Consider the following 17,134-nt stretch of genomic DNA (forward strand, 5'->3'; position numbering starts at 1 on the left):
ACCTCTGACATATAATGACATACATTTCTATCCTTTAGTTGTTTTAAAGCATCTACTCATTTAAGAACACTATAGCAAGAAAAACATGAAGAAAACATCCTGCAGGATCTTACAGAATAGAATTCAATTAAACTGATTTCACAGTGCAGTTTTTCAAAGGTGCCTAGTGATAACAGATAAACAGCAAGATGCATATTATCTCTCATCTGTGGTCCTTGCACACTCGAAACTATCCCTAAAATGCTCCAAAAGTAGATGTCATACTCTTAATTCTTCCAGCAATTTGGTCCAGTGCAGTGAAATCATGCATAAAGTTGCCACACTGTATTATGAGAAACAGCAGCATGTAGGTGGAAATTTTTTGCTGTATTTAATGAAATGTATTTTCATAGAATCACAGACTGGCCTGGGGTGGACCTTAGAGATCACCTAGTTCCAACCCTCCTGCCACAGGCACAAGCACTTTCACTACACCAAGTTACTCCGGGCTCCATCCAACCTGGCCTTTAACATTTCCAGTGGTGGGGCATCCACATCTTTTCTGGGCAACCTGTTCCAGTGTCCCATCACCCTCACAGTACAGAGTGTCTTCCTAACATCTAATTAAACCTACTCTCTTTCAGTTTGAAGCCACTCCCCCCCTTGTCCTGTCACTACATGCTCTTGTAAATACTCTCTTTATATGAATCTATGCTGCTTCCTAGAAGTATTTGCTCCCACTGTATAATACAGAGTTGTGTATATAAAGAACATTTAAAAGTATATCCATGGATGTAATTGTTGCTTTATAGCAGCACTGTGAGAAATGCTGCTATAAAGCAGCATACCTTAGAATTTCTGCTGCTTCCTACTTCCATGACTTCTGCTAACAACTAGTCAAAATATCCCATGGACTCTCCATTCTAATCCAGCAGTATTTTTTAGATCCATCACATTCCTTACCTAACTCCAGCAAGCCACTTAGGCAATTTGTATCTGCTGAACATGGCACACCAGTGCAGCTCTGCACTATTTGGGTTCTAATACAGAAACTATCCAATATAAATAAAAGAGCTTTGCAGTGTTCTCTGGTTATGTAAGCAACAAGAAATTCTAAGTAAAACTAATGTCCCTTTCCAGGAACACAAACAGCCCTTGAAAGGCAAGTAATGTTTAATACCACACCCTCTTCCCACACTTCATGTAGACACCTCCAGATGTTTGACTTCACCTTATATAGGGGAAAAGGCCTCTGCAGCTTTGGTGTTGGCCAGTACTCAACAGGTAAGAGATAATAGCAGGTAAGCAGATAAGCAGAAAAACTGATATGCAGAGCTGGGAAATAATATTGCCATTGCTCCATCTCTCAGTATTATACTGAACTCAAAACATTCAGTTTGTATTTCTAAAGGTCAAATACTATTTCAAAATAATCTTAAAAAATTTTCCATTATTAAGTAACTTTGATTTCTGCATATAATTTCTCAATTTATGGTTACTTCTTAATGAAGAAATTAAAAACAGATGAAGTTTAAAAAAATGGCTGTTAACTATGCAATTCTTTAGTTCCAGCTACTAATTGAGAACTGAAATACCACAGTATGAGAGCTCTAACTTACCAGTATGCTTTGTAAAAGTTGTTTACTCATCTGTTTCAGAAAACAGCTTCTTTTATTTTGCACCCTGAACTTCATTACACTACCAAGATTCAATCCCTTGTTTAATGTTTTTACTATTTGTACCATCATTTCTGCCAAGAACCTCACTCATTGCTGAGGCTGTTATAATGGCTGTTACCGTGGCCATTATTCCCAAGGCAAGCAGAACAAGAACACTGATCCTACCACAAAACATTTCCCATCTGGGTGTAAAAAAATGGACAGTGACGTCCAAGGAAACACAATGATGCTGATCAGCATGCCAGGCAATCAATCCTCAGTCATTTGTGCTTTGTGAGGTACAGGCCTTTGTGAAGCTTTTTACAGAGTTCTCTGAAGAACAGTGTGGCTGCTGTCAAGATTTTTATGAAGACCTTTATGCAAGCATAGGGGAAGGCAAGGAAAGAATTAATGCACTCAGCAGAAAAGTGATGTGAGCACTGTAATAGGTTGGCATCTTACTGAGGAAGTCACTGACACAAAGCAGTTACAGGTACTGAAGGGCCCGCAGAAACAAAATCAAGTAACTTTGGCTTCACTCAGTAGAGAAGGGGCAGACAGAAAAGATCCAGAGTTTTAACTATTTTTAATCAATATAAAATAACCTGTATAAAAACAGTCAAAGCTATGCTGCAATTAACTTTTTTCAATATGCACAAGATAGCTACAGAGCCATCTGACAGTTCTTGGATGAAGGCCTGTGGAACTAACAACAGCATCAGATTCTCAACACACAAAGGGGATACAATTGAGCCAGTACACACCTCCAACCCCTCCAGTCAAGACCAAGGTCAACACAAATTGTGGTGGAAGAGTGCATGCATGCACACACACACACTCACACACGCTTTCCCACCTGAAAAGTAACAGGAGCACACACCACTCTGCATCACTCCAGCAGAGATGGAAGCCACTGGTACAGTGCTCATCAGCTGTGTCAGAAACAGCCACTTACAAGCTTACTTACCAAGTTTCTATGCCAGGGGAGTACACAGCATACAATAAGGCAAACCACTGAAATTTAAAACAATTTTTAAAGTACTGTTATTTAATTCCTGTTCTCTACAACCTCCATATTCTTTCAAAAATGTGTAAAAATAAGATGAAGAGATGAGATTTCTGAGAAGTTCACAATGGACAGTTCTGGAAACAAACTTCACCTGGGATCTGTAAAGCAGTGCAAATGCCAGCACAACAGTTGGGTTTGAAACCAGTTTTCCATTTAAAAAAAAGCAAATACAGATACTGTAAGCTACATCAAAATAGCTGCAGTTCACATTGCATGACTGACCTGATTTGCTATTTTCTTTCATGACTTGTAAAATACCAGTAGTAAGAAACAGCACAAAGGCTTTTTCTTAATAAATTTTAATATTAAGACCAGTTTGTCTGGATAAAAACACAGTTACAAGTACCACACTACTGCAAATTCTGCATGATGCACAGTAGTGCTCGCAACATTTGAGTGGCAAGACCATTTTGGAACTGTTTGTGAAAGGTATGTCGAAAACAGAATCTTGGCATAAGTAAGAATGTATATTACCAGTGAATTTATTATTGTGAAAATATATCTGTCCCACAATGTACACCACTGTAAATTATTAAATGCAATATTTATGCACATCAAAAATATATGGGGCGAATATATACTCAGTTCAGCATTAAATCAGCAACAGTAAATGAAAAAAATATTTTGGCTATTTTTCTATGATTTCATTTCACTGGAAATATTCTAATAAATCACTCCAAAGGGTAATATTTGTGGTTCAAAACCATCAGGACAACAGTAATTCTGTAAAATAGTATGGATCTGAGAGTGACAGCCCAATCCTCCTGCCACTAGATTCAGATGCATTTGGTTTGCGCTCGCTGCCTTAGAACATGAGTCCAGACACCAAAAGAATGAACTACCACCATCACAGCCTGGACCACACTAGCTCATACCATGTCAGATCAGAGATGCAACATCAATAAAAGGAGATGACACTTTAAAAGCACCTGCCAGATTCTCAAGTATTAATTATATACACACATGGTAAAATACAGAATACTGAAGGAGAGTGTACTGAATAGCAAGTTAAATGTTCCATCCATTTTCTCATTACTGCAATGGATATTCACATTTTCCACATTGGTCCAGGAAAGATACTGCAATCTAAGCATGTGATTTGATGCTACTTAAAGCTTTGAGATACTGTTATGTGTTTTCTTTATCTACATAACCCCCACCCCCACCCCCAAATATTACTGCAAAAGAACTCTATCTACATATAGAAATAACACAGACTTGATTTGGTGGCTCTTGTTTGACTGTGTTCTTGCAAAGAAATCTGCTAACTTTTCCTTGCCTGTTTAATAGCATATGTATTTCCCTGCCCCTCAGGCCATAAATGGTACATGATAAATCACTTCCTCAGTATTATTCCTGTAAAAATTCACAGTGACCAATTCTGAGAGAATTTTTTTTTTGGTTGGGTTTGGTTTTTTTAAAAGTAATTGTGCAATATAAAACTCATACTACAATTTTCAACTTTGGTAACTTACAGAAAAAAGATTTCACGCCGTTTAACTATGGATCAGGTCAGGAAATTGCTTACACTACGCTCTTTGTGCTGTGCAAGCACATCAGTTAAGGTTCATCCCTTTTCTTGAAATCCTCAAAAATTCTAATATTGATAAGAAATTGGCTACAATTTAAGTTGTGAACCTATTTAATTTTTCTTTGTACCTTTAAATACTTCCATCACCTAGCCTTAGTAAATTTTTACTTACTGTTTCAATTCATGGAATCCTGATCCCAAAGCAAACACCCACTTACCCCCTTCAACCAAATAGAAAAATCCAGCTGAGCCTCAACAAGTACATCTGAATTCTCAGAAGAGGAAATATTTTCTTGATTTAACAGCAACTGTACAATATTACAAACTCTGACACATGAAAAACAATCAGGCAATAGAAAAATGTACAACAGCTTTGGTGTTATACAAAATAATAAAAAAGACTGGACAGCAAGATACATAGTTCATTATGTTCTCAACACAGCAACTTCATTGCTGACTGTAAGACAATTATTTACTTTTGATATTCTCTACGTGGCCTTTCCACTCGTGAAAAATCATACTGTATTACTACAATAAGAACTGTTATGAACACCATAAAGTAAGCTCCAAATTTTATAAAAACATCTTGCCTCTTTGCACTATTGCTTTGTGGCACATTGTCAACAGAACAGCAGTCCAAAATAAAGTGACAACTAGATTTAATAAATTAATATACTTTTTTAAAGATGTACAATGCACATTCTTTTTAATCCAAGGTTTTAGGGTGTCAGGACACTTCTATATACACATATACAGACCTCAGACAGCATTTACAACATCAGAAAATGCAGATAAGAAACAGAGCCTTAACTGCTATCTGGATGCTACCAACAGAAGCCAAAACACTGCTGAGAGTATTATTGGTAGAGATATCCAAAGATGAGAAGAGTCTATGAAAAAAGGACATGTAAAGGCAAAGGGAAGGTCAAGATGTTTAATATGACCATCTATTCTTGTGAAGACTGAGGTGGAGTTGTTGATGTGCCTGGTTTACCAGACTTCCGTTCGTAATTCACAAGTCGTTGTCCAACAAGGTACCTGGGGATCACAGTAAAAACAGTAATTAACACAAGGTAATACTATTTTGTAACACTCTATCTCCTTTGTTGCCAAAGTAATTTTTTCATTTCAATAAAAAGTTATTCTATAAATTGTAAAGGAAGGACTTTAGCTGTTCCTTAATCTTTCTTAAAGGGAAAGAAAATATCCTGATGCTACTCCATGCAAATCTTAAAGGCTGCAAGATTTCTTTAGTGTGATACTGAAACAGAACTTAACAGAATTTAAATTCAACAATTTTCATACCTTTCACATTATCCCTTTCTTCCTCTATATCATTGTTCCGCACTTTTTGCCACCTAAATTCCTTTGTATGCTTCCTATTTGCATGCTAGTTCTGCGTGTACAAGAGCCCTACACACCTATGAATTAGTCACTAAGATTAGATGCTTCTTAATAACCCATTAAAAAGGTTATTAGGGTTACACCAAAAAATAATGTAATAACACAAAAAAGGGTTCAATTAAGCAAGATAACCAAAAAATAATAGGAAAATTATTATTTTTATCAGGCATCTGAGTAATACAGAGCAATAATTACTGAAAAACATCAGCAAACCACACAAAATTTGGTAAGAACAAACTATCAAAACAACTGAACATTCTTTAACAGGTTAGTTGGACTAATGAGTAGAAAGAGTAAGAAAAACAGTAGAAATGCAGAAAAGGTTGAAGAAATGGTTTTATAAGCAGCAGCTTGAGACATGAGTTTAACTTCCAGGTATGTTATAATTCATGACATTCATTTGTTGTTCAAGACTACAGATGAGCCTAACAGTCAGCTTCATTTGTGGGAAAACACACTCATGGTAGACATGGGGGAGTGTCTTCCCTTTATAAAGACAGCCTGTTCCTGTGTTTACCTGAAGCAAAACATCTGCCAAGAACAGTTTGTCTGTCTTAGAGTCATTTGTCTAGAAAACTTCTTAAAAAACCTTTGAGTCCTAAGTATCCACACCACCTGAATTCAACCCAAAGTATTCACATATATAGATATATATGAAGGGGAAAAATTAAAAAAACCCTACTATATACTCACTTGTCGTTTTTAATATGTTCATAAAGGCGCTTGAACTGGCGGACTTGGAAGGACAGAATTCCCATCAAAACCACCACCATAAGCAGAAAAGGATAAATACGTCGCTGAACGAGGTTCTGCATTTCAGCAGTAACTCCTACAAGAACAAGACACAATCCTTAGACATTGTAATATTGCTGAACTAACTCACGTATATTTCTGCTTCTCTACTTGCTTCCATACTTTTGGTTATACTGTTATTTCAGTGGAAGGGCTGTGAAATAAATGACACATCCATTTACTTCAAAGATCCAACATGACAGCTGCTGTTCTTTTTAATCTGAAGCACTACGAGAGGAAAGTCTTCCATTAACAGAGTGAAAATCCACAGTAGAAAAATAAAAGAGCTTATCAGTTCTTTTTGCCTATTAACTTCTGTTTATCTGCTTACTGATTTCTCTTTGTATCAGAATAGTCAAAGCAATAAAAGCTGGCATTGAAGTGAGACTGAAGAATAAAACAGGACTTCTTGAATATGTTGTTAACACCAAAACTAATTAGTACAAGACAAGTCTTGATGAAAAAGCTTATATACCCTGGTTCTAGTCAAATTATTTACCTCAATTATGAGGAGATAGGAAAGTCTGGAAAAATCCTATATATTTAAAATTTACATTTTAATACTATTAAAAACTATTAAAATCAAACCCAATATTTTCACCTGTTCAAAGCTTCATTTATAATCTGACAAGTCAGAAAAAGATGGCCTCAGCTCAGTATAGCTCCTAGAGGGACTAAAATCAAAGGCTGATTGTCCAAAGAAGAAATGAATTAAACATTCCTTTCCCAAACTGGCTAGATACCTAAAATGCTCAGAGAAGAAATCAGTGTCTGCCCCTCCTCTTGAGTAAGAGGAGGGGCAGACACTGATTTCTTCGCTGTGGTGACCAGTGACAGGACCCAAGGAGATGCCTCAAGCTATGTTAGGGAAGGGCTTGGGTTGGGTATTAGAATAAGGTTCTTCACCTAGAGAGTGGCTGGGCACTGGCACAGGCTCCTCAGGGAAGTGGTCACAACACCACCAAACTTGATAGAGTTCAAGAAGCATTTGGACAATATTCCTGGAACGTGGTGTGATTCTTGGAAGTCTTAAAACATTTACATTTGTCAGCAGAAGAGGACGTTTTTGTTTGGGTTTTGTGGTTTTTGGGGTTTTTTTGGTTTTTTATTTTTTTTTTTTTTGGGTTTTTTTTTAATAAACTAAAGCTTGAAGTTTTATTTCTGCAAACATATTTACACTGCTGTAAACCATGAGATGACAAATAGGTGTTCTGAATGCATACATACCCAGTAAAGGTACAACACCAGAAGCTATGATGTACGGCACACACAGGGAAAGTAAGAGGACAGAGATTACGGGTGCTGCCAGTTTACGGATGATGAAGTGTAAGTCAATGTTACGAATCCCATTTGCATATACCTAAAATGGAACAAGTCAGAAGTAGAACAGATCAATTAAGAAAGCCTTGCTTTGCACTTAGAGTAATAATTAGAAAGTTTTACACAATTCTTATGAAAGGAAATGGGTGTTCCCATGGCCACAGTTGAAGAAGAAAAAACTCTGCCAATTTACATCATGAAGGTTCCAGGAAATAATTTAAACAATGCCCAAGAGACCAACTTAATCTGGAACAGAGTTGTGATTCAGTTGCAGGAATGCTTCTGAAAGATCATTTAATAGAGCTGTGGACAATGGTTCTGTGGGTGACCTGGGATCACTTTGCACTGTTAACTTACTAGAATCCTGTATATGCTAATAGAATAAATTATTAAATTTGGTAATGGCCAGAAAATAGGATCCTATTTTGTACTTGATGGGAAAGACCAGAGCCTCTGTACATAGAGTCTGTGCCTGAAAAAAAGGCCTCCACAATTCTTAAGCTTCTGCAGTTACTACCAGAAGCTAAGGTCAGAACATAACCAGATTAAACATGGGAAAAAAGCATTCCGTTTTGAATGGCTACCAGCTACAGCTAAACAATGGCCTCTGTCCCACAGCCTGGAAGGCTCAAGAGTGTGTGTCAACTTCCCATGGAGAGCATTCAGAATGGAAGAGGGAGCCGTGGTATGCATCAAAACATACTCCCAGACTAAGACAGTATTTCTGCAGTGTGCTAGCTGAAGTGATTTAATAATGGACTATGTGCTAGGCTTACTCACGAGAGGCACCTTGTGTACAGAGGTTGGGACATGCACCACAGCCATCATGTACAGTGCAGGGCTGAAAAATTACCTTCTGACAAACAACTGAGATAGATACTTCATCAAGATGACAACTGTGGAATTTAATAGCTATAACCAAGAAAAATTACTTCTAACAAAACAATAGGCCATGTGACTCTGAACTGCTCAGAGAAACTGTTCTGAGTTGCTGAATAATCAAAGGGGAACAGAAATGGTGTCTTTCATCTCTACTGATCTATGAATGGGGTAATTCCTACAGGTGCAGAGAAAGCAAAATTCTGTGTTCTTGACTTGTGGATGTAAATACTGTCCGATATTCGGACGAGTATTTGTACACGCAGACTTCATATGAAGAAATAATCATGTTTCTGTCTCACTTTATTACAAAACTGAGAAAAATGCATATATGTATACAAAGCATTTTCTTCAATTCAGATTTCTGATTTTTTGTTTTACTGTTAAGTGTACCTTAATAGATTAGGCTATACAATTTAAAAGGTTTTTACAAGATTAGTTGAATTCTACTCAATTACTCCATTAGTGCAAGAGTAACACTGTTTTCTGACACGCAATCAGAAACATAAAAAAGGTATTATACAGATAATTCACATGAACAATTTTTCCTTACCTGTTCAATAACAGTTTTCAGCCACCACTGGGGACCCATCAGTGTTATGGCAGCAATTATTTTGGCATGCAGAACCCCAAGAGCCCAGTCCTAATTTTGTAAAAATTTATAGCGTTAGCATAAGCATATCTTTAAGAAGTCTGACAACCAAAAGTTTTAAGAGCAATGTGTTAATATTACTTATAAGTGAAAATATAATTACTTTCCCATTTACATGGGACATTGATCCAAAGAGATGACATCATCTGCAAATTCCTATGAAAAAGAGGATGCTCTCAAGATTAACTGACATCTGTAAATTTAGCTCCCTGGGACCAGGAAAATCATTACTTGTATTAAACCAAAGGCAAATACAAAATAAAAGCATTAGTTCTTTTGAAGTTTAATTATTCCCAAAACCCTACCTGATGTAAGAAAGCTTAAAGCAAAACAATGCTCTTAACAGAAAAAGTCATACTCTTTGGTGGAAAATTTATGTTTTAACATAAACTGCAATTATTATGGCATGGAATGAGGACACTGTAACTACTGGCTTCTAGTAAACACTTCACATCATAAGTCCATCCTTTCTGGATTACAGATATTTGTAAGAGATTTTCAATAAAACCTGCCAAAAATAGAATGCAAAATATAGGCTGATAAAGTAGAATAAACAGCTAAGAACTGGTAAGACTTGGGACATCATAAACTAAATTAACTTTCTTAACTTGCTGGGGAAATACATTTTCTTTAACTGGTTATTTAAAAAGATAACTTTTGTTAATGTCAATTCTAAAGGGTTTTAAAAATTGTTACAAAAAAGCACCAGAGTTAAAGTTGATTCATGTTTATTTAAGGATGTAACCTCTGTATAACTTTTTTGGCAAAAATGGAAATTAGTCTCAATTTTGATAGTTCCTTGTTCATTTAGAACAAGTCTCAAATCCCACTAATCCTATATTTTGAAGAAATTCTGCTACATGAAAATAAAGCTTTTCAGTATACTTCTTTTAAAACTTTTAAAGAACTAATATGCAATAGTAAAGAACTTTTATAATCTCTAGCATTACAAATTCTTTCCAAAGTTTTCTGGAAACCATGATCATTTACCACTGTAATTATATGATGTCCTGATTTTCTGGTCATCTACTCAGCTCAAAAATATACTTGGATTTTAAAATAATTGAATAATTAAATTAGTAGCCAAATTCTTCTTTATATTAGGGCGGCTTTCAAACATTTGGATATTGAAAGTAAATGAAAGCTTAGGGCAGCTTAGAAAGTCCCTGTCCCTGAACACTTTCTTGTTATTTAGTAATGGCATTCTAGATGCTCTGAGTTATGGTCCCCTCAGCTGGGTTTCTTTGAGTTATGACTTCTTTCATAATTCAGCCTAGGTGATGGAAGCATTTGTCATTCAATCCACTCTATCTTCATTTCATCTCCCAACTTTCAGGACAGAAATTTGCATTCAGCCTGTGAGACTTGACTGAAGGGTAATAAAACACAACTAACTACCTCACAATTTTGTATTAATGATTTGACAACTCAGGCCAAAATCAGCACGACCCTAAATAATCTAAAAATTACATTCAGAATGTGCCTCATCACTGAATTAAAATCGTACAAGGAAAAAAAAATTACCAGAACCTCTTTCTGCATAACTGTATGCAGAAAGCTATCCAGAACGATTAGAGTTATGTACATCTCTGCATACATACATATAGATATACTAACTTCTTACATAACTTTACAATTATGCTACTGGAAAAATAGCTGATCACTGAATGCAACCTTTGATGTCATCTCACAACAGTTCAGCTTTTCATAGTTTAAATTCCTCAGCATATCCTTTTGGTTCAAATAATTCTCACATGCAGACTGGCTGCCTTTTCTCTGCCACATAAACATATTTGTGGAAAATGCTCTGAAGCACTGAATCCACATGAAGCAAGGCAGCCCATACTCCTTACATCAACAGCCACAAAAGAGTAGGAGCAACTGACCTGCCAAGGATAGAAGAGAGGTGTTTGATCCAAAGGAACTCTCAAAGGTGCCACGATGACCAGTTCAAACAAAAGACCGAGCAAAAGTGGAACCACACCAGCAAGCAGTACAGCCACTATCAATGTCTTCATTATCTAAAAAAATCCAAGACATTTAATAAATATATTTACCAGAGGATTCTTTGTTTAAACTCAAAAATGTAATTAGAACTACATAAACACACAGCCCTGGTAAATAAACCCCAAAACTACATAGACCTCTATTTCACACATACACACCCCTAAAGAAACCATTTTTACTACATACATGCAATTCAAGTTTTCAAGATTGGGTCCTATTCCATAGGAATAGAAATTCCAGAAAAAATCATGACTGTGCCAACTAGTATTCATATCGTTCTAAACCATAAAATCACATTGACTGTTATCAATAGGGAATGCTATCCAATGGCACTTCAATACCTTGCATACGCTTATATGTTGGGAAATTGAAAAATTTTTTCCAAAACTGCCAATTTTTCTCTGGAACAAAACAAACCTTAAAAATTCAGTCATTATGGAATATTTGACTTAAAAATGGAGGACTCAGAACATATTTGAATCTTTATTTATTCTAAAATTCTCCTAATTTAACTGCATCATACAAAGTAGCCTGACCTAATTAACATAAGACAAAGCAGCAAAGAACAAGTAGAAATTATGCTTTAGCTATGAATTTTCTTGAACAAGATAAGATCTTAAAAAAGCTAAAATCAAAACGATGGATGAGGTATTTGGGAAACATGATAGTACATGAAGAACATGTACAGTGTAACAATTCAATAAGCACATTAAAATGTCCATAACAAGATACATTTATTCTATCGATGTTTAAAGGAACTAGCAAGAAATCTACTACAGAAATCCTCAAAATCAAAACCAAGATAAAAAGTTGGGGCATGAATTTGTTTTCATGCTGAGAATCTCAACTCCTCATAATTAATATTTTTGAGGAATGTATCTTTTATTTGAACAACGCATGTTCAACAGCTGATAAAGATCTTCCTGAAAATATGCATCAAACTACTTTGTAGAGATATGGTCATCATCATATATCAGCTTTATTAGGTTTTCCCATTTGACAATTTCATGTAACTAAACAAGTAAATAGTTAAGCTTCCAGGTTTATGTGCAAATGTACATGTTTTTGAGAACACAAAACACATGTCACATAACACATAACATGTCATAATAATGCAATATATTCACTTTTAAAGGAAAACAGAAAAATACACACACACACACACATATATATATATATATTTAAACATATATACACACAAGCATATTTACACTGATTGCCTTCCAAAAACAGTTAGCCTAGGCAATGGGAATGTAAGCTGCAAAAGCTTCAAAATGGTCTGAAAAGCAAAATGTACATGACAGAGTAAAGCTTGCAAGCAAAAAATGAAACAAGCCCCATTAGCTAATTTTTTGGTAGCTGAGTAGAACTTTTTCTCAAGACTCACCATGAGAGACCATTCTTTGACCTTCTGGAAAATGACTCTACGACCCTGTGGCATCCAGGCAACCAGCACTGTCACAGCTCGGATAGTCAGCCAACAGACATAAAGACCACAGGCAGCTGTGTACAGCTCATGGATTTTGGCAGTCCCCGTCCAAAACGACATTAACCACCGGCCAGCGAACACTGAAAACACAAGCACTGTTACATACAGTAATGCTTCTGGATGTATTAGGGAAGGATGCTTATTAAAAATGTACTTAACAAATTTATCTGAAATATTCCTGCATAATTATTATTAATCATAAACCAGTTATTTTGGTACTATACCCATAATGCATAAAGGTGTGAAGCACTATGCAAATGGCTTCAAAAATGATGCCAAATAAACTCATAGAAATCCTTTTCCACCTCAATTTTCATTTGGACAGCAATGTGACCTGAGCTACAGCAAAACAAAGCACTGTTCAGAGCCTAAACACTGATCTTCAGAACGGCAACAGCAATCATGCATTAGTGTGTAAGCCTGAACTTAGCTCATATAATTTATCTTTGGGTTGTTTCACTGCCTCATGTAATTTTTTAAGACTTACTGATGGGGCTTCTGAAGTTCTCTGACAAAAATGGGAGACTGATTTGCAACAGTTCATTTTTAATAGTGTTTTCATTTCCCTAGTATTACAGTGGAATTATTTTATGTCCTACTACTAAAACAGAATTTATAACTTTGATCTCAACACATTATTGACTTTAGGATCATTAATAGAGGAAGGTATAAATTACATGGTATTACAGCAGACAGGTTATGAAATTTACCCTGGTTGACATGGCTTCATTTACTCCAAATTATTTTAAAAAATACCAAGTGTTTTTGAAGTACTTATTCAGACATTTTAAAGTGATATACATGCCACTTCACCAAATCTCCTCGTGACACATCAAGATCACAAAATCATAGAATATCTCAAGTTGGAACGAACCCCTAACGGTCATCGAGTCCAAATCCCTGCTCCTCACAGTACTCAACAATTACACCTTCAGAATATATAGTTGAAGAAAATACTGGAAGGCCTGGAAACAATCTACATATTTTCCTTCCCAAAACAGTAAAACAGGTGCAAGAGTTTAAATTATTTTCCAGTCAATACTACCAAGATTGAAGCACTTGAAGCCCTGTCCTCAGAAAAATTATTCTACAACAAAAAGGGAATGGCAATCTCTGTCATTTAGAGTTTTAGATTACAATTTGATGACAAATTATTAAAAATGAGACTACTTTCCATATTTTTGCCTTTTGACTTCAAACAATGGTTTCAAAACATCTGCCATGGTTGGGCATGGCAACATACTGAGTTGTTTTTAACGACAGTTTACCGTAATAGACTCACCTGGTAAGGTAAGGCAGATAAGACTAGCAATCAGTAATGTTATGCACATGAAAACAATCAAAAGAAATATCTGGAAAAGGGAAAAAAAGGAGGGGAAGTTCGTAAAAGAGTTATTTAACCAAACCCCAAGAAACCCCAGTCCAAAAAAATACATCATCCTAGACAGGCAGCTAAACTAGGGTGTTCAAATACTAACTGATGTTTCACTGTATAAAGAAATCAGCAAAAAAGAGCATCTAGAAAAAGAAACCTAACCACAGCACATGCAGAACACCTGCAGTGTTGTGTATTTCTAAGACTTTCCATTCACTGTTCCAACAGTAAAAAATAACATTTTAATCCAGAATGACTTAAGTTCTTTGCTCTGTCACATAAAAATGAGCATCTCTTAATTTCTGCACTGAGCACCGTGACTTCCACACAATCCTGAAAGATTTCTAGCTCTGCATGCCATATGAGCAAGACAGTGGTTTTATAAGGAAAACCTTGCTGACAAAGTTCTTCCAGATGTGCTCAGGTTTCTGTGACCAGAAGCTGACAGTGAAACTGGTTACTCCTCAGCCAGGTTTTCATCTCACCAGAAAATTATCATGTACTTGACTTTTTAAAATATTTCTCAAGCACCAGGTGCTATGAAGTTCTGCTTCACTAATCATCAAAGCCACACAACAAGCAAGCTTGCTATGGGAAAGCTAACACCTTATCCCAACAGACTGGTGAGAGAAAGTTCAATCTGGAATGTGCACTTTCCTTGATGAGACATTTGGGTATAAAGGAAGGAACCTTCAGATGCAATACCACAGTGACCTAATGTTAGCCATTACTTCCATTCCCCAGCTATACCTGAAACCACAGTAAGTGAGCTGTGGTGAAGTTTATATTTAACTCAGAGTTCTACTAACAACAGAACAGCTATCTAGTTGAAGCTGTATATTATTCTAGAAATTTAAGTATTTGCCAATAAAATTTCCTTTCTAATTTTAGGGATTTAGAACTTTCAAGTATTATATAAAGCCTTTCTATGTTTAATACAGATGCAGAAGCAACAGAAGTTCTCTGTTTATTTTCTTAATAACACAAAATAGTTCTAAATACACTCCAGCTACAAGACTAAAGTATGCCCCCTTGAAAGCCATGCCTTGTTAGAGGCACACCTGAGCTACCTGTTTGACAGGGGCTTATTGTCTTTCTCTCCATTTCTTACTGTAAAGAAAATAAGATGCCAATTGACACATAATACTCAATGTATATGGGATCTATAAATAAAATTGTAATTGAAGGTCTTACATTATAGGCTGAAAAAAACCTTATATCAGCATAACTGCAACTCTATGTTTTTGAAAGCTGCAAACCATATAAAACAGGACCCACCATGTGACTTCTGACAATGTGGGCCAAATCTTTCTTAGGAAAAAAAAACTCCTCAAATGCTTTTTTCTTTTCTCTTGATGTATTAGGTATACATACCCTGAGTGGGAATTTTAAAGGCCTACGATAAGGCTGGAAACCCACAGGTCCTCCTTGTTGAAGTATGGCTTGATGGGCTGCATGGAGACCTTCTCCCACAACTGGAATGGCATTATTATTGCGAGCATGCTGGTTGTTCGGTTGCTGATTTGCATTGTTTTCGTTCTCTTCCTGATCACCAAGTAGGTAAGAATGAAGATCCCTGGAACAATCAAAATTTCAGTTTTGTTCTGTTTGGTATGAATGAGAAACTTAGAGAAATATAGGCCTACTCAGAATTCATACAGGACAAAAACTAAAACAAAAGTTTAGTTGTACAAAACTAATACAGGAGTACTGGCAGAAACTTGATTAAGTAAAATAAGCCTTTTTTGGTAATTTACTCAATGTCATCATAAACGCAATTTAGAAGAAAAGTGCTGGTGTGGATGCAGTTAGAATACAATCACAAGGAAAGATCACTTATCTGTTTGACTGCTTTAAAAAGACCACCTGGTATTAAAGGTGTTGTGCACATGAAAGGAAAATTACATGGCTATTTCAGTTCATGTAAGCACATGCCTCTACTGACAGCTTTTATGTTACTGTCACTAAGCTCTATAGGAAACAAGGGCCTTCAAAACTAAAGCGTACAAGGATGGCGCTGCGTTGCTATGGATGTGTGTCAGAAGTAGAGAGGAAGGCACAGTTTTTCAGGAAGACTGTAAATGACTCAAAACCTGTTCACAACTTTTTAAGAATATCAATCCTAGGGAAAAAATCAATCTACTTTAAAACTATTCTGTTGATTCCATATATATAATTAGCAAAAATTAAGTCTAATTAAAAATGAACATTTAGAACTTAATTTTCCTCAGCTTTAGCAGAGTAAGATATGGGCAGATATTCTATTAGCAAAGAAATTTACCCAACAGTTTGCTTTTTGGGAACAACAGAACAAAAGATTTTCATCTGTGTTAAACTAAAATTGCTGAAGAGGTAACTTGCAATTGTCCTAAAGAGCTGCAACAGTGGAGTAAGAAAAGCCATTTCTATCATCATCTCTAAAACTCTCTTGTTGCACTATACTTAAACACAATCAAAACTTGGAAAAGAATTAAAAACTTCTTCAAAATGCAAGCTAAGAGAAGAAGGGGTGAGCACAGTTTCCTTATGAGAAACTAAAATAAATATTTTGGATTACAGTGAAGAAAAAAATCTTTCATTCATTCACTCACTTTCTCAGACATAACTTGACAAAGAATCATTCTTGTTCCTAAGACTGCAACATGGTGGGAGAATGCCAATATACTTTTGAAGTTAAACTGAAAACTGTACAGAAACAAAATCAACCTTACTTTTTTCTTGACTCATTTGGCAAACAACAGATGAACTAAAAAATAATTTCAAGTGCTAGAACTCTGCCTGGCAGTACAATAATTTACTTTATTTAACAAAGAAATGGTTTTATACTTCTTTAAAGTCTGAACTTCTAACTTTAAAACCCCTAATTTAAGTTGCTTACTTCTTCAGCTCAATGTTCTAAATTATTTTTCTTTTTTTTTCCTTCTAATGGTAAGAAATCAAAGAAGTGTACATGAATTTTATTTAGATGATTCATGGAAA

At 35.7% G+C, this 17,134-nt stretch overlaps 1 protein-coding gene across 2 annotated transcripts in view; it reads right to left on the reverse strand.

The window, feature by feature from the left end:
• Positions 1–2,657: 2,657 nt before the first annotated feature.
• Positions 2,658–17,134, reverse strand: part of MARCHF6 (membrane associated ring-CH-type finger 6) — a 44,692-nt gene continuing 30,215 nt past the window's right edge. For both annotated transcript variants that reach the window (XM_038127171.1, XM_038127170.1), the window contains exons 19-26: positions 15,530–15,731; positions 14,063–14,132; positions 12,679–12,860; positions 11,171–11,305; positions 9,186–9,275; positions 7,661–7,793; positions 6,335–6,470; positions 2,658–5,275 (exon numbers count right to left, since the gene is read on the reverse strand). In XM_038127171.1, the coding sequence (XP_037983099.1) occupies positions 5,185–5,275; positions 6,335–6,470; positions 7,661–7,793; positions 9,186–9,275; positions 11,171–11,305; positions 12,679–12,860; positions 14,063–14,132; positions 15,530–15,731 (1,039 nt within the window). In that variant the 3' untranslated portion in view covers positions 2,658–5,184. The remainder of the gene's footprint in view (positions 5,276–6,334; positions 6,471–7,660; positions 7,794–9,185; positions 9,276–11,170; positions 11,306–12,678; positions 12,861–14,062; positions 14,133–15,529; positions 15,732–17,134) is intronic.

Source organism: Motacilla alba, chromosome 2, assembly GCF_015832195.1.
Source record: "Motacilla alba alba isolate MOTALB_02 chromosome 2, Motacilla_alba_V1.0_pri, whole genome shotgun sequence".
Lineage (NCBI taxonomy): Eukaryota > Metazoa > Chordata > Aves > Passeriformes > Motacillidae > Motacilla > Motacilla alba.